Here is an 18,777-nt window from a genome sequence, read left to right as displayed (position 1 = left end):
GGGCTCAAACAGTAAAGAAGTTCTTCCTTATGTCCAGCCTGAAACAGTCTTGCAGGAGTTTATGACCATTTGACCTTGTCATCCCTTGGGGTGCTCTGGTGAACAGAAGTTCCCCCCAGATCCTGGTAAGCACCCCTTATATACTTATAGGCAGCCACCAGGTGCTCCCTGAGCCTGCGCTTTTCCAGGCTGAAGAGTCCTATGGCTCTCAGCCTCTCATCATAAGGCCTGTTTTCTTGACCTGATCATGCATGTGGCTCTCCTCTGCACCCTCTCAAGCTTCTCCACATCCTTTTTGAACTGTGGAGCCCAAAACTGGACTCAGTACTCCAGCACATATCAGCTAAGGAGCTTTAAGCAGTCATAACCAGGGAACAACAAAGGCTTTATCTCTGTATGTGAAATGCTGTCACAGTTCATTTGTAGATATCACTACACCACGAGAAAAAAACATCAAATGGGATATTTTTTGCATATCCCAAGATAATTCAATAGTCAGTATTTAGGCCTTTAAATGAAACTCAAAGAAACAAGTTCTGAAAACTTGAAAATTGGTCACCCTTTCCTGGGTTTTAAACTAGTACTGGCTTTGCATTGCCACTAACTTTCTCTGTGGTCTTTGGCAGGCCTGTAAAGTAAATATAATTCTGAGTCAAAAAGTTGAAACTGAATTTTTTAAGGCCTGGATATTTGGCTATCAAATAAAGGTCTCAGTTCTATAACAGTATAGTACAGGTGGGTTCTTGGAGTTGGAGATGTTTGATGCATCGTTAATGTTACTACTAGCTTTTCTCATCTCCTTCAACTTTATGCAGTTATCTTTCAGTCAGTATTTGTCAAGCTGTTTCACAATCAGGACATGAAAAAATGTCTACTATTAATGCCTTACCAGCTATTCCAGGATAGGATTAAATTGGCTTTGAAATGGAATAATTAAAGCATAGATAGAAGAAAACATGTAAAGCTGTCGCACTGTACACTTTGAACAATCTAAATGCTGCATTACTAAGCTCAGAAAAAATATTTCTAGGAAGAAAAAAGAATAAGTTATTCCTTCCTAAAAAGAAAAAAAATTACATTTTATTTCCTATGCAATACATAATTAGCAACACACAAAAAGCTTAGCAAAAGGAATATTAATGACAGCAAGACTAGTTCAGCTGTGGTGCACACCCTGTATGCTGCATGTTGGAAAACAGACAGCAATATACTGTACATCTAGCTAGAAAAAGTAGAAAATATTACCAAGGTAATATAGGATGTTGTGTATATCTTTTTTTTTTTTTTAATACCACATGCACCATTCCCTTGAAAGAGCGTGATTTGGAAATTTGGGTGCATATCTTCAAATGAGGAAACTGATTTCCAAGAAGTTTGGTTAAAAAATATATTTCAGCATGTCAATAGGCTTCCTGACATCATTACTTCATGCAGGTCACTGCCCATGCTATATCCTCACCTCAGTCTTGTAGCATTAAGTGAACATGTTAAATCATGAGTGCAACAAAGCAGCTTCACGTATTTTAGCTTGTTTATATTAAACTAGTGAATTGCCTGTCAAGAATGATGGGGGAGAGGGGCAGGTGGGGGCATGGGGAGGAAGCTTGTTTACCCTAACCCCCTCCCAACCTCCCAGGAGCGGGGGGGGGGGGGGGGGGAGGGGAAGCTTGCCCTGCCATCCCCTCTGTCCCCCCATTGTCAGCAGCCCATGCTACTGCTGCTGCCTCCAAGGAGCAGAGCCAGGGGAAGGATGGAGGAGGCCAGTGGCGCTGGCCTCACTCCCCTTCTCTGTCCCCTCCATCCCTGCCATCATGGCGGCACTGCCACGCCACTGCCCCCTGCCTCTGTCTGTAACATTCTTGGAGCACTCTGATTGGTTGTTTCAGTAACCAGAGAGCATTATGGACAGACAGACTGACTAAGGCCTTTTATTAGGAAAGGTGGGGGTGTGGCACTCTGTCAAGGAGCACTACACATCCTCTGCCAGCAGAATGGGGTCAGAGGAAGGGCAGGCTGAAGTGCTCTGGGTCAAGATTCAAGGGGGCCATGGGGAGAGCGATTTGATGGTGGGGGTCTACTACAGACCCCCCCAACCAAGGGGAGGAGCTGGACCGGGAATTTTCAGGCCAGCTTGCAGAGGCACTTGAGGCAAGGGATATAGTTGTCCGGATAATTAAAATCACCCATGACATCTGCTGGGAGGAACAGTCAGCCAGGACGGACTGTTCCAGGAGGTTCCTGGCTGAGATACAGGACCTCCACTTAATTCAGGAGGTGCACAGTCCCACCAGAGAAAATGCCCTGTTGGACCTGGTCCTGGCCACAGGTGATGGGGCCTCCAGTTTCTTGACCACTTGGGCGATAGCGATCATAGCTTGCTGGAATTCACCATCCAGTGCAGGGTGTCAAGGGCCTGCAGCAAGACGGTAGCCCTAGACTTTAGGAGGGCCAACTTCAACAAGTTGAGGAGACTAGTGGGAGAGGTGCTGGGGTCCTTGAGGGCAGGGGAACTCAGTGTCCAGGACGAGTGGTCATTCCTTAAGGAAATGACACTCAGGGCCCAAGGGGTGTCCATCCCAACAAGAAGCAAGGGGGGCAAGAGTGCCTGAAAGCCCCCCTGGCTCATCAAGGGCATCCGGGAATGCCTGCTTACCAAAAAGGTGGCGTACACCCAGTTGAAGGGGGGTGCTATCTTCAAAGAGGAGTATACCTCCTCTGCTTGGGCCTGCAGGGGGCTGTCAGGAAAGCTAAAGTGGACATAGAGCTAGGACTAGCGTCCAAGATCAAGGATAACAAAAAGTACTTTTTCAAATATATAGGGAGGATGAAGAAGGGACCGGGTAATGTGGGGCCCCTGCAAAGTACGCTGGGCAATCTGGTGGTTGCACCAGAGGAGAAAGCGGAACCCTTTAACCAATTCTTCACCTCCATTTTCTTGTGCAGGGACCGGGACTTCCCTGCTGTGATGCCAGACAGACTCGAGGGGAACATCTCCAGACCTCAGGTTGGGGAGGACCAGGTTAGAGAGCTTCTGGAGGGGCTGGACATGTTCAAGTCAGCGGGTCCAGATGCTCTCCACCCCAGGGTGTTGAGGAAGCTAGCTGGGGTTATTGCAGGGCCCTTGGCACAGCTTTACAAGCACTCCATGGTGCTCAGACCAAGTGCCAGATGATTGGAAGATAGCTAATGTGGTCCCCATCTTCAAAAAAGGGAAGAGAGAGGACCCAGGCAACTATAGGCCCGTCAGTCTTACCTCAATCCTAGGGAAACTCTTTGAGAAGATGCTCAAGGAGCACATCTGTGATGGGCCGGCTTCAGGGATGATGCTCAAGGGCAACCAGCACGGTTTCATTAGGGGCAGGTCATGTCAGACCAACCTGACTGCCTTTTATGATCAGGTCACAAAGGCAATGGATGCAGGTGTTGCTGTAGACGTAGTCTTTCTAGACTTCAGGAAGGCATTTGACACCGTCTCCCACCCCATCCTCATTTAAAAAACTAGGCGACTGTGTGATTTGATGCCTACACAGTCAGATGGATTGCAGATTGCCTCAAGGGTCATACTCAGAGGGTGGTGGTGGACGGTTCATATTCGACCTGGGGGGAAATGGGCAGCGGAGTCCCCCAGGGCTCAGTCCTTGGGCCTGCGCTGTTCAACTACTTCATCAGCGATTTGGACGACGGGGTGAAAAGCAATCTGTTTAAATTCACTGATGATACCAAAATTTGGGGTGAAGTGAGCACACTAGTAGGGAGGGAAAGATTGCAGCAAGATCTGGATAGGTTACAGGAGTGGGCTAACGTAAACAGGATGCGTTTCAATACTGACAAGTGCAGGGTGCTGCACTTGGGCAGTAGAAACCAGCAGCACACTTATAGAATGGGAAACTCCCTTCTTGAGAGCACAGAGGCAGAAAGGGATCTTGGAGTCATTACTGACTCCAAGGTGAACATGGGCCGACAATGTGAGGTCACGGTTGGAAGGGCTAACCAGACCTTGTCATGCATCCACAGGTACATCTCAAGTAGAGCCAAGGAGGTGATCCTCCCCCTCTATGCAATGCTGGTCAGGCCACAGCTGGAGTACTGTGTCCAGTTCTGTGCTCCCCACTTCAGGAGGGATGTGGACAACATTGAAAGGGTCCAGAGGAGGACCGCCTGCATGTTCCAGGGACAACAGGGCAGACCCTACAATGAAAGACTGCAGGACCTAAACCTGTTCAGCCTTCACAAGAGAGGGCTGAGGGGGGACCTGGTGACTGTCTATAAACTCACTAGGGGGGACCAGAAGGGTTTGGGGGAGACAGTTTCCCCTAGTGCCCCCTGGCATAACAAGGAATAATGGACACAAATAATTGGAGAGTAGGTTTAGATTAGACATCTGCAAGAACTACTTCACAGTTAGGGCGGCTAGGAGCTGGAACCAACTTCCAAGGGTGCTGGCTCCTACCCTGGGGATCTTTAAGAAGAGGCTTGATGCCTACCTGGCTGGACTCATTTGAGTCCAGTTTTGATCCCGCCCAGGCGGGGGGTCAGACTTGAAGATCTACAAAGTCCCTTCCGACCCTACTTCTATGATTATATTAGAATTACTTATTTTCAAGATATTTTTTTCTTCCTCCTTCCTGTCCAGTGTAAAGTTAATAAAATCATAGGTGTTACTACTACTAATTTGTTTTCAGAAGTACAGACTTTTGCTAAAAGCACAATGGATGCTGGAATTAATCCAACTATCTTTTTTTTTTCCATACTTAAATAACATGTATTTATTAAATATAGTTGCTTCTAGTTTATATTACATTTACAAACATGGGTATTTAATATTGGTCTCTAAATCCAGATTTAAATAAATCAGTTAAATAAAAGTGACTTCTTTCAGCACTAAGTTTGAAAATGTTTGTCTATATATCTAATCTCTCTTTTGCAAGGTAAGTTCTTGGAAAAGGCCTGTATAAGAAATCTGTAATGAAAATAGGTATCCTTTGACTTGCACTGATGGGCAAGGTACTGATAAAGCTGTGTGAGAAGCTGATGTTTTGGTTAGCTTCAAATTCTGTAATTTTTTTTCTTCTCTAATCTTCATTTTCACAGTTCAGTGACCAGCAATAGTCAAGTAGAATATGGCTCCCCCTGATTATCTGATCAATATCAATCCTGAGTTATGAAAAGAATTTACCAGAAAATGATGAGAAGCACTCTACTTCTCCTCTACGCAGCCTCTAGGTTGTAGAAGAGTCAGGGAAATAAGTGAGTGATGGAAGAATTTGTTCACATTCTAAGTCATTGTAAAACTATCATTTTATGGAGAGGGAGAGGGAAACATTTTTTCTGTGGGCATTCCTGAAACCTTCCTTGAAGGAGATGCAGTTAGAGATATGTCCTACTTTAACCCGTGTGTGTGTGTGTGTGTGTGTGTGTGTGTGCACGTGTGCATGTGAACAAGAAGTATGTTGACATGATGTTTGTGGAGTGTCAGAAGTAGGACACTCTAGAGCAGTGAGGCCAACCTTTTTAGAAGGCATGCCACAGATGAAGCCCCATGCCCTCCTGGAATGCCACACTGGTCCCCTTCCCTTGCCCAATGTGCCACTCTGTCTTCTGCTCTCAATCTGCTACTCTACTTTCTGTTCGGTCTGCTCTGCCACTCTTCTTTCTACTACTTGCCTGATTTTTTTTTTTTTGATCCTGTGTTACCTGTCTTCTCCTTGATCGCATACCATGTATGGAAGCATCCCTTGGCACTTGTGGGACATATGCCACAGATTGGCCACCCCATTCTAGAGCATGTTCTCTCCACTCCAACATGCGTGCACCAAACCAGAAAATTCAGTGAAGTTACTCCAGACTGTCACCCTTTAAAATGGCATTCGTGCATACTGAAGACTGTGATCTAGAGGATTCATACAGAGACGTCTTAAGAGTATCCTCACTATTACATTCCTGAGTTTGGCATGTGCAAGGAGGAGCAAGTGACCAGGGCATGCTTAGGATTACCAGACAAGCTGGGAATATGATGTTGGCATACCCAATGGAGCCCCACAATGGGTATCAACACATGGCGGGGGGGAAAAACAGGTACAAAAGTACCAAATGGTAAAAGAAGAGAGCTAAAGATTTTAGAAATGTAACTGATGACACACTTAATGGTAAAGCTGTACTAGTACAACTTGCCAGACTCTCCAAAATCCAAGGGCCAGCTGTATTTATTCAGTTACATCATTATAATTGTTTCACATCCAAGGGTGAAAATCTCTTATTTCAAAAGCAAATGTGATATCCTTGTATGATTAAATGCGTCTGTCCTTGGCAGTCTTTTACACTGGATCATGTTCATCATTTAAAAAGTACCCTGTGATGAAAGTATTATTACTGAACATTTTTTAAATACCAAACATGTTTTGAATGCATTTTGGAGGCCACATTTACAGTTGCCTGTGTCTTTAAAAACTCCACTTGAGAATATTCTGGCTACTCTTTAGCTATCAGAACATGAGTTTGTATTTCTTTCTTTTTTCTACAGCCAAAAAGATATGGATTACACAAGCATGTTAGATTCAGCAAATTATTTTTTTTCTTTGTAGTTTAGATGTATTTCAACCAATGAAACATTCCCCATGCAATCTGGCAATTGTTCTCAGTGTGACTAAACCCAGCATAACCACAAGATTTACACAGCTATATTCCAAATGCTCTGCTCTGGAACCACTTCTAGCACAAGAACAAACAGCAATGTCTACAAGAGATGTGAGGGAAATGGTTTTTGCATTTCACAAAACTTTCAGAGGGTGTGAAAAATGTTCCTGTTCTGTATCTGGACAAAATACAGACATTTCCATGTTTTGGGGGTTGGGAAGAGAGAGAAGGAGGCATGTAACAGCGACCTTGGGCCTGTTGTTTTGAGTGAGGGAGCACTTCTGGCCAGATGGAGCACAGCTACTACTATTTACCATTGTAACTGGTCAGTGAGATTTGATAGACATTAGGGCTGGAAGGGACCTCGGGAGATCATCGAGTCCAGCCCCCTGCCCAAAGGGCAGGAAGTCAGCTGGGGTCATAGGATCCCAGCAAGATAAGCATCCAATTTATTCTTGAAGGTGTTCAATGTAGGCGCTTGAACCACCTCCGCTGGCAGACTGTTACAGACCTTGGGGGCTCGGACAGTAAAGAAATTCTTCCTTATGTCCAGCCTGAAACGGTCTTGCAGGAGTTTGTGACCGTTCGACCTCGTCATCCCTTGGGGCGCTCTGGTGAACAGATGTTCCCCCAGATCCTGGTGGTCACCCCTGATAAACTTATAGGTGGCCATCAGATCACCCCTGAGCCTGCGCTTTTCTAGGCTAAAGAGCCCTATGGCTCTCAGCCTATCATCGTAAGATCTGTTTTCCTGACCTCTGATCATGCGCGTGGCTCTCCTCTGGACTCTCTCAAGCTTCTCCACATCCTTTTTGAATTGTGGAGCCCAAAACTGGACGCAGTACTCCAGCTGTGGCCTCAATAAGGCCGAGTACAAGGGGAGAATGACGTCCCGGGATTTGCTCGAGAAGCATCTATGGATGCACGCCAGCATTTTGGTCGCTTTACTAGCCGCAGCATCGCATTGCAGGCTCATGTTCATCTTGTGGTCAATGATGACCCCCAAGTCTTTTTCTTCTGTAGTGCTAACCAACGTAGCACTGCCGAGCCTATAAGGGTGCTGCAGGTTTTTCCTCCCAAGGTGGAGAACCTTGCATTTTTCGGTCTTAAACACCATGAGGTTCTCGTCTGCCCATTTGCTGAGCTTGTCCAGGTCAGCCTGGATCACCCGCCTATCTTCTGGTGTGGATGCTTTGCCCCAAAGTTTGGTGTCATCGGCGAACTTGGCCAGTCCACTCCTGACTCCAATGTCCACATCGTTAATGAAGATGTTGAACAGTATGGGTCCCAGGACAGAGCCTTGAGGGACCCCACTGGTCACAGGGCACCACGATGAGTGACTGCCATCAATCACAACCCTCTCGGTCCAACCACGGAGCCAATTTCCCAGCCAGCGGATCGTGGTGGAGCCAAAGCCACAACCGGCCAGTTTGGCCAAGAGGTGATCATGGGATACCAGATCAAAAGCTTTTTTGAAGTCAAGATATATGACATCAATCTCTTCTCCCTTGTCCAGGTGATAGGTCACCTGGTCATAGAAGGAAATGAGATTGGTCAAACAAGACCTACCCGCAACAAACCCGTGCTGGCTATCCCTTAGGATGTTAGCCTGGGCCAGTCCATCAAGGATGGCCTCCTTAATGAACTTTTCTAAGATCTTCCCCAGGATAGAAGTCAGGCTAACGGGCCTGTAGTTAGCCGGATCCACTCTCCTCCCTTTCTTGAAGATCGGCACCACATTGGCCTTCTTCCAGTCTTCGGGCACCCACAGACAGCCCAGCATAATTTCCCAACACAAAGTGGGCAGAGCCCTAGGAGGAATATAAGCTCAAGGCCTGAGTCAGCAAGCCAGTCTAGCCCTGCAAGTTGCAGGGTAGGAGTTCCTGGCCAGGAGATCTACCAGGGAATATTAGATGGACTGCTGTGCTGCCTTGGATCACCTGTGAGGCTCTGGGAGTTCACAGGGATACAACCCAGAGTGGGGAGGTTATCCTGGCCTTGGGTGAGGGAAAGTTTTCCCTTTTAAACATGCAGAGGGCTGCTTTCCCTTTTTGTTGTTAGTGGGCCCAGAAGGGAGAGTTTATGATATAGCCCAGGGACTTAGTGTTTGATTACAGTCTGTACCAGTGGCTTGGCTTGGGACTGTGAGGGGTACTATTTGGAGATCACATTAGTGCCCTAGCAGCACATATTTACCTTGAGCCTTGCCAGGGACAGGCTTAAGGCCAAGTGAGTGACTGCAGAGTAACTGCTGAGCCCAGAGTAGGGCCAAGGGGTCCAGCATACAAGAGGAAAGGCAGGGAGCAGGGCCCCAGTGCCCTGAAGGGCAAGATGAGAACTAGTGCCTCAAAGTCAGCTTCTATCCAGGGGGCTAGAAGGCCCAGCTAGAGGAAAGGGACAGAGGTCAAGAAGATTGAAACCCTGACAGGAGAGAGTGACATTACAGCAACACCCATGAAGCTTGGGCAATGGTGTAGGGGAGGAACAGAGCCCTGTAGTTAGCTCCTTAGGCTTATAGGTGCCCTGGGGCACAGAAAGACAGAGAATGCCAATGCAGCTCTGGAGCTGGGTCAGGGCCAGTGGTGTGCAGGAGGGACCTGCTGGCTAGTGGATGAAGCAAGGCTCGCTCTAGGACTCTCAAGTACCTATTGTCTGGAAAGGTAGGCTTACATCAAGGAGTGGTGCATGGGCAAGAAGGAGATGAGGGTATCCAAGAGGCAGAGCAGGGCATGGGTTGTGAAGCCACCAGGGGCATCACAGCTGCCCCTGGGACCCCAACGTGTTACAAGGAGAGAGAGAACCCATACCGAGTTAATTATCTAACTGAATCGGGGAGAGCTGTAACAGAAACCTACACTTTTACTGGCCAGTCCCAGAAATTTCATCTGGGACACACACTTTCTCTGCCTGAAGAATGGTGTTTGTACCTGAAGGCTTGCAAAGAAGAATTTTTCCAGCTGTTTTAATTGGTCTAATAAAATATGTCAGATTCACCCAAACAGGCTGATCTATCTGGGACCTAAAACATATTCCTTATGAAAAAAAATGCTGAAAGGTACAGTTCTGTAAATTTTTTGTGTTGATGAACTAGCATTTTCTGACCAAAACCCTTTAAAAAAATAAATAAAAGTCCCAATTCTAGTACCTGAAGCCAACCACTGAACCAGCAGGCACATTTTCCAAAGCAGCTCAACCAGAGAGCTCACACCCATATCGACCCACTGTGGGTCAGGGAGGTCCAGGCGAAGGAAATTCCTTGCCCTCCATCAAAGCTGACCTCGTGAAGGAACACCTTGACAGGCTGGATACCTTCAAGTCAGCTGGCCCTGATAGGTTACACCCAAGGGTACTCAGGGAACTGGCGAGCATCATAGCTCAGCCCCTGGCATGGATCTTTGAGAGTTCTTGGTGCTCTGGTGAAGTGTCCGATGATTGGAAGAGGACCAATGTCATGCCTATCTTCAAGAAAGGGAGGAAAGTAGATCTGGCAAACTACAGGCCCATCAGCCTGACTTCTATCCCAGGGAAGGTCTTATAAAAGATTATCGTGGAGGCCATCCTTAACAGACTAGCCGAAGGCAATATCCTGAGAGAGACCCAGCATAGGCTTGTTGTGGGTAGGTCCTGACCAATCTCATTTCCTTTTATGACCAGGTGACTTATCACCTGGACAAGGGGGAAGAGATCAATGTCGTATACCTCAACTTTAAAAAAGCCTTCGATCTGGTATCCCATGATCACCTCTTGGCTAAACTGGTTAACTGTGGCCTCAACCTCACCACGATCCATCTGCTGGCTGGGGGATTGGCCCCGCGGTAGGACCCAGAGGCTGGTGGTCAATGGGAGCCAATCATCTCGGTGTGCTGTGACCAGTGGGGTACCTCAAGGCTCTGTCCTAGGGCCTATACTATTTAACATCCTCATCAATGATGTGGACATTGGAGTCAGAAGCAGACTGGCCAAGTTTGCCGACAACACCAAAATCCGGGGTAAAGCAACCACACCTGAGGACAGGAGGGTGATCCAGGCGGATCTTGATAGGCTCATGAAATGGGCGGATGAGAACCTGATGGTGTTTAACACTGAAAAATGCAAGGTTCTCCACCTTGGGAAGAAAAACCTGCAGCATGCTTATAGGCTTAGTAGTGCTACACTGGTTAGCACTACAGATGAAAGGGACTTGGGGGTCATCATTGACCACAAGATGAACATGAGCCTTCAGTGTGATGCTGTGGCTAGTAAAGTGAGCAAAACACTGGCTTGCATCCATAGATGCTTCTCAAGCAGATCCTGGGATGTCATTCTCCCGTTGTACTCGGCCTTGTTGAGGCCGCAGATGGAGTACTGCATCCAGTTTTGGGCTCCACAATTCAGAAAGGATGTAGAGAAGCTTGAGAGGGTGCAGGGGAGAGCCATGTGCATGATCGGGGTCAGGAAAACTGATCTTATGATGAGATGCTGAGAGCCATCGGGCTCTTCAGCCTGGAAAAGCGCAGGCTCAGGGATGACAAGATCAAACAGTCACAAACTCCGCTGCGACCGATTCAGGCTGGACGTGAGAAAAAACTCCTTCACTGTCCGAGCCCCCAAATTTTGGAACAGACTGCTGCTGGGGGCAGTTTAAGCACCCAGTTTGAACACCTTCAAGACACATTTGGATGGTTATCTTGCTGGGATCCTATGATCCCTGCTGACTTCCTGCCCCTAGGGCAGGGGGCTGGACTCGATGATCCTCTGGGGTCCCTTCCAGCCCAAATGTCTATGAAAAACCTGTTCACTGTGGACTCTGGGCTAGAAGATAGCAAATACTATACTCCTAATCCAGTGGAGCACATCATCACATACTTACCTTTAACCACACAAATAGTTTCAGTGTTTTAACAGTGAAGAGAAATGCCCACAGTGTTCTCCAGTAAGGCTGTAAGCTTCCATCTCTTGTTTCCCTGTATTTTTAATAGCCATTTGTTGACCATTTCTCTGAAGGTTATAAGTAAGTAGGAATGTCGGGGCATGAGATGTTATATTTATGTTGTAGCTATCTTGTTTGACTTGATCTGGTGGTAAATGACAAGTCTGTTTCTTAGTATATTTTTATAAGATTGTCAAGGGAATCCAGAGCAATGGATGAATATTCTCTCATGACCAAGTAATCAAAATTCAAATAATGAATATGTTGTAGGCTTGAGGCACTTTTCCTGGTTAAAAGAGACCATGAATAGCTTCAGAAAAACTGTTTCAATAGACATCACTTTGAGAGACAACATGTTAAACTTGGTTACCTTGTTTCCTTGCACACTATCCCCTTGAGGGCCAGGTGGACCTTGTAGGCCTTTCTGTCCCAAAGCACCCTGTTAAGAGAGAGACAGCAAAACAGAAAAATTAAATGATTATTAACAGCTGTCTTCCAAATAAAAGAAAGGAAATGACTGCCTAAACCAAAGGGCACAGTCAGCTATCATGGTTAATACCAGTTTCTATAGCCAGCAGCATAGAAAGCAGTGGTGTGGCCAGCTTTGACTGTCCAATCCAAATGATCAGGAACCCTTTACAGTTGAGTCAATTAAGCCTTCTTGCCCCTAGAGTGGTACCAAGATTCCTTAATTGCTATGCTACCATCCCCCAGCAACTGCAGCTTTAATCAAGTCAACTTTGCCACAAGCAAAGGTAAGAGCACTTCAATCATGTGGGTAGTCCCAATGAATTCAATATGAATATGTACACGCACAAGTGTGTATAGGAGCAGGACCTTTGTTTCAGGCCTGAGTCTTTACTAAGTTACAACATGGAAAATCAAGTAAACAAAGGAGTTCTACAAGTGTGACTGAGATTTGGAGGCAGGCCATTGGCATTGGTAAAATCACAGATCTTCACAACAGACTTACAAACCTTTGGACCAGGTACTCCTATTCCCCTTGGCCCTGGAAGTCCTGGAAGTCCCATTGGTCCAGACTCTCCCTGAAAAGAACGATAAAAGTGAATTACCAAGTAACTCTGAATTGATGCACTCTTTAGCTAGCAACACTTTTATTAATTTGAAATCTTTTAAAATGTTAAAAGTTCCTGAAAACATCTAGGATGAAATGGTCAATCAAGCTAATGAGATGCTTAAAAACATTTAATGTGCTCTGTAATTTTATTGAATATATATATATATATATATATATATATATATATATATATATATATGCATGTGAATAATAATAATAAAAATAATAGTCTAAAATACAAGTCATGTGTCAGCTCATCAGGGGTTTATCTAGGATGACTTGGTCTCTATCTAGTCCCTAAGGACAAAGGTCCATATCACCAATACTACCATTACAGTTGGCATTAATTTACAACTTCATGCTATAAAATACAAAACATTCAAAGACCTTACTATACAGGCTTCTCTTTTCACTTCTTGAGGAATTCTGCAGGACAGCCTTGAAGTGTATTGGGCTATTTCACCAGTATCTTTCATAAGAAATAAATTAATTTACCAACAATTTCCATTCAGTGTAAGGATTAAACCACCCACTTCGGTGTAACAGGGTGCATCTACACATGTACATTTTCTGCAGTAACTGAAATTACTGCACAGTATGGGCACATGTCTACATGTGCACACCCATACTAGGCAGTAAATATGAGTCAGGCCCAGGGTGGGGCACATGCCCGCCCAAGTGGCCAGTCAGAGACTGGAGGGGGAGGTCCCTCCTGCCAGTTGCACGTGCCCATTGGCTAATTGGGAAATGCTGGCTGTGAGGGTGTGCACCAGTGCTCTCAGGGGGTACACCCCCACGCATCCCGTCTTTCTAGAGCCAGAATAGGACACGGATTGTGTGGCCACCAAGGGGTGTCACAACTGCCTCTGGAGCACAACTTGCTACACTGACTTACAGAAAAGCTGTTTTGTAGCATTTTTAAGTAATTGTTCTACTTTCCCTTTTCCTTTTTCCCTCAGTTTAGAGAATCAAACTTCCTCAAGACAGAGCATATAATGCTTTCTAGGATATGACCACTAACATAAGTGGCCTCGCCCTTTAGCACTTTATCATAAACTCCTAAGTCAATCCTGGGAAATAATCAGTAAACATTAACTTGTGATAGCCAGCAGATTAATTTTGAACAGGATTTATCTCACATTTGGCTTTCCTATATCACTGTATTCTGATGATGACCTATAATTATCTAACCAATTATTTTCCTGAAGTCTGTTGTATATATGTTATCTGAATAGAGTATGAACAAAATTGGTTCAGCTTTAAAACATTGTACAAAAGAACTGAGCTGCTCCAGTGATTCTCAAAGTTTGGGGCAACTTAGACAAACGAGAAGCTAGCTAAGTATGTTTTTTTTTAATATATAGCTTTTCCCTCTCCTATAACTAAAGGAATAAAAAAAGTAAGCTGCCTTTAACTATGTGGTATGCAACCAATTACTATGAATTCTTCGTTACAAAATTCCACTCCAAAATGATCTTATTTTCTCTCTGGGCTGACTATTGAAGCTAAATAAGAAATGAAGTATAGAAATAATGACATCACTACGTATAGCAGAAAAAAACAAGAGTTGTCATGCTATGACATGCATTCATTTTTCCCCAGCCATTCCTTAAAAGTAAGGCCTTTCAGTGAATCAGCCTTGGCTTGTAAAGTTCTTCTTTCCTCGATAAAGTCCATGTATTTTTTTAGTATGTTTAAAATGTGCCAGATCCCCTGGGTTATGTAAAAAGGGATACATAATGAGGCAGTATCTTCCATTATTCCACCTTTGAACTTTACTTTTTTTTCTTTAATAAAGTGATCTATTTTTTTTGCATAATATTTTAGGAAAATAAATTGAGTTCACTAGAAAGCTCATGTGGGGCCAGCAAATGTGTGACTGATGAAATCAGATAGGAGGAGTAACATTCTCTCTCTTGTTTTCTGGATTTAATTTTAAAAGTGGGGGTCAAGCTCTGGATGGTATTCTCCCTGACCATATCATTCATATCCCTGGCTAGTGGTTTCAGCATTCCTTCTGTTCCTTATTGAGAATGCAGGTTTGGCGGCTGCTTATTTGGTGTTGTCTAGGATATGAATTTCTTTAACCTTCCCTTTAGTTGGCATTAGTGTTTTTATATCCATCTGTTCCAGGATTGTCTCCCGACTCTCAATGATATAGAAAATAGTTTGCTGCCTGTATTAAATGCATTCCACATGTTTGAGCTTTGGTTTTCTGTGAATCAGGCCTCTGTTACTTAAAATTCCAGTCTGGGAGCATGCACATGTGTGAGCCATTTCTGAAAGCAGGAAGAACAGAGCTCCAATTCAGCTGCATGGAACGGTTTGTATAATGATACTCAGAGGAATAGCATGTAAATTATGACAGGAGTCCCTTTTACCAAACAAATATGCATTTTTAATATGCATAGACTGGAAAAGTGCAGCCTATATTCATATTAGGAGGCTGGACTTGATGATCCCTTCCAGCCCTAATGTCTATGAATATTTGCAGAGATTGTAGGACTCCCAGTTTTATTTCAGATATGAAATTTTAGTAAAATACAATAGTTACCAAATATCCTTTTATGAGATCTCTTTGGAAGGAATTCTAGCAAAGCAATGCACATGTCCTTTTCCCCAAGTGTCACCTACTTTATCAGCTAAGAATTCCAAATCTGCTCCTGCAGGTGGAGCCAGAGGATCTGGAGGGGTGGGGGGTTGACAGTCTGTTAGTCAGCTTAAAAGGCTCAGATCATGTATTAGTTGCGCCAAACTTAAATAGGCATTATAAGTATCTGATCCATTATTTTGCTAATCTTACCTTGCAACACAGAGGTTTTTCTAGAAAATTAACATATGATTATTTAAACTATGGCTTTTATCCAAGTAGTTTAGCTTTGGTTAGCTTCTGTCACACATTAACTTAGCTGGGTTATGAAACAATTTTAAAATGCACATCTCGGTAAGACATTTTAAAGTTTATAATTGTGTTTAGACAAAGAGCTTTTTGTCCATGTGTGACATACAGTATCATAATCTGATATGAGCAGAACTAACTCTGACTTCTGTGCAACGTGGTGAAAATTTCGTTACTGACTTTGTGACCAGGATTTGGTTGTAAATTAATTGTGTAAATTGCAAAGACACTGTGGTCCCAATGAGAGCGGATCTTCAGTATTCATAAGAAGCCTCAGTAACCTGGGTGTGATTCTGTCTGCATAGCTGGGTCTGTCTGCACTGATCTGATCTCATGCTCCAGGCTTTTGTCTGGAGCTCCCAAGGCTATTGTCAGTCATGTGGAAGGGATAACTAGTAGCGGTCCTGTTCTTTAGATGAAATAAAGATGCCTTTATTTCACCTCATTATTTTTATCACTGTAGTTCCTGGAATCGAACTATATAATTCTAGTAAGTGCTGTGAAAATATGAAGTTCTACAAAATTGTAGGAGGTTTCTTATTCACATGACAATTTCAATCTGTTCTAAATTTCCCAATAAATGCCTGGCAATAGTGATGCTGATTTATCAATTTGCCTTGCCAAATACTGTTGTTACTTGCTTACATGGGGTATTAAATAATAAATAGCATTCCATGGAGCTGTCCAATGAATTCATATTTGATTTGTTAAAATGGGTTTCTTATCTTAGTTATGACAAGCTTAAAGCCACACGTTTAAGTTTACTGAAGAATAGTTTCCAATGATGCCATCTGAAAAAGTGCTATGCTCTGGCATAACTGATTTTCTATGACTAAAAAATCCCAAATTCTCTACTTAAAAAAAAAATCCCCAAATCCATGTTTTTCTTAAATTTAAAATGAAACGCTGCTATATATTTGTATATATCAGTAAAATATTGTGCATCTGATCTATTTACAATTTGAAAGCGATTTGGAAGCCACCAGTGTCTCAATCATTATAACAAAATTTAAACTCTAAATACCTATATATTTTGGTTTTTGATTTTGCTCCCCAGGATGAGGGCCAAGCTGTGGCTGTCCCTGCTACTGCTTTGTGGTACTGAGCAGCCCTGATGTGCTGGGACTCTTCCCCTGCCCATGCCAGTACCCCTCACTCCCAACCCCTAACCCTGCTAATGCCCCTCACTCCCAACTCACTTCCCTCTGCCCCCAGGCACCAGCCCCCCCAGTGTGTGAAGAAGGGGGTGGGTATGTGGGGAAGAGGGGGTATGGGCACAGGAACTGGAGGAGTAGGTAATGGGGTATAGGTGAGGTACAGCAGAACAGAGTTGTGCCCTTTGCTGCTGCAAGGGCAGGGGGCACCTCATCTTGGTGGCCTTGGTGGCACAGCACTCCTTCCCTCACCGGGTCCTACTTGCTGGGCTGCAGAGGTATCTGCCTGGAGCTGTTCCAGCCAGGCTATAGCCCCATTCCCTGATGTGGGTCCAGAAATCCAGGGGAGGGGGCATGTGCTCCCCCTTCTCCTATGCATTGCCTATGCCCCCCATTGTGTAATCTGTGCCCCCCTCTGCCCCCATAGACTTATGTGGAGGGAGCTGCAGGAGCTGTTCTCCATCACTCTGCCTGGATGCTGCATGAATGTGTGCACAAGCACATGGTGTGACACCCCCTGCCCCTTGTGTCCTGCTCCCCCGGCCCCAAGCAGCTCATTGCAAGTTGGAACTCTGCCTGTCTGCAAGGGGAAACCTGCTATTTCCTGGGTTTTTCCCCTTCAAAGTAGAAAATTCACATTTTTCCACAGCAAATGTAATCAATAGGGATCCATGTTTTCCATGCAAAATAGATTAATCTTTCAGTGGCTGTATTGAATAATCACTAAAATTTAGGAGGAAATCCATGATATAGTTCTAATTTCTGAGCCAAATAAGGCCCTACAAACCTGAAAACACTTAGGCAAGTATTTAATTTTCCATATATGAATTGTTCTTTTGCCCTAAATGGGTCTATTCGCATGAAGAAAGTTAGGCTGTGTTTGCAGGACCTGATTTGATACAGTAAAAGTAAAACAATTGAAGGATTTTGCACTTCACACAGATGGAACAACTAATAGATGGCATAAGAGTATCATATACTGGCTGTTCCACTATATGTTATTTTCTGGCATAACTGAATATTGCAAAACCACCAAAGTACCATAGTTTAGCTAGTTATGGTTAGCCATTCTGCTTTGGCACCTTCTGTTCCTAGATGAAGGGAAAATGCATCCATGATCAGTAGATATGGGATTGCAGTTTAATTAAATTGAAATAATCTCCTTAATGTCTGTTTTTCAGTCTGTTCAAAGAAGAATTAATTTTTTTCTTACACATATTACTAGATTCAATTTAGGTGTCATGTAATTAATTTTTTTGTAATGAGTTTACTGTTACTCAGACTAGCCAAATTGACAGAATTACAAGCCATGGTCCTCTCTTTATTCATAGAAAAGATATTACATACAAGTTTCCTCCACTAACACTATACATATGCTTCAGTTCGGACCTGGAATGGGAGGAATGGTTGTATCTCCTGTTCAATCTGTGGACAATAGAAGATTGCCAATAAGAGTCAAGGGACTGGACTCTGTTCTGACTTCGGTTCTTGTTTGGGATTGGTTTCTTTGGGGAGGGAGAAGAGTGGTAAGGTAGGGGATAGAGTGTGTGTCTAGCATGCCTGCCATTTACATAACAAGTATTGCTATACTATTGTTACCTTTTGTCCAGTAACTCCTATGCCGCTGGGGCCTCTTGGTCCTGGAGAGCCTATCAGTCCTGGAGGTCCCTAGCAGAACATAAGAGAAGTAATATGAGTCTGTAGTGTCCCATATGAAAAATAGAGGTTCGGTGTCAGCTTTAAATATCTCCCTTTTTGCTGTTGAATATTTTTATCTTAACATTACTCAATAAACACTGAGTGGGACACTGAAAGAACTACTGAGTAGCTTGGGTGGAATCTCAAATGTTAACAGTCATGAAAAGCAAGGAAGAACACAATTTCATGAGGAGGCTGTTACCAATAATGTCAAACCACAGTTTAAAGCTTCTCATGGATGTGAAAAATTGCAGCATGTTTGAATCATGAGTGGAAGGAACCAGATAAGCACAAATGATTAAAAGGAAAGGGAAGGCAGTAAAAATACGAGCTAGACATGTTATAAGGGAGGAGAAGGTGGGGATCATTGGGTACTCTGTCATTGTTTCTATTAGAAAGCATCATG

General features: G+C 44.1%; 1 protein-coding gene across 1 annotated transcript in view; it reads right to left on the bottom strand.

Annotated features, from left to right (window-relative positions):
• Window positions 1-18,777, bottom strand: part of COL28A1 (collagen type XXVIII alpha 1 chain) — a 150,599-nt gene that overhangs the window by 29,943 nt on the left and 101,879 nt on the right. Inside the window, exons 25-27 of the mRNA XM_090046961.1 lie at window positions 18,273-18,341; window positions 12,520-12,588; window positions 11,913-11,981 (exon numbers count right to left, since the gene is read on the bottom strand). Of these exons, the coding sequence (XP_089903087.1) occupies window positions 11,913-11,981; window positions 12,520-12,588; window positions 18,273-18,341 (207 nt within the window). The remainder of the gene's footprint in view (window positions 1-11,912; window positions 11,982-12,519; window positions 12,589-18,272; window positions 18,342-18,777) is intronic.

Source organism: Crocodylus siamensis, chromosome 5, assembly GCF_052110815.1.
Source record: "Crocodylus siamensis isolate JL-2025a chromosome 5, ASM5211081v1, whole genome shotgun sequence".
Lineage (NCBI taxonomy): Eukaryota > Metazoa > Chordata > Crocodylia > Crocodylidae > Crocodylus > Crocodylus siamensis.
Note: the sequence above shows the minus strand (reverse complement) of the source record. Positions and strands in the feature narration are given on the sequence as shown.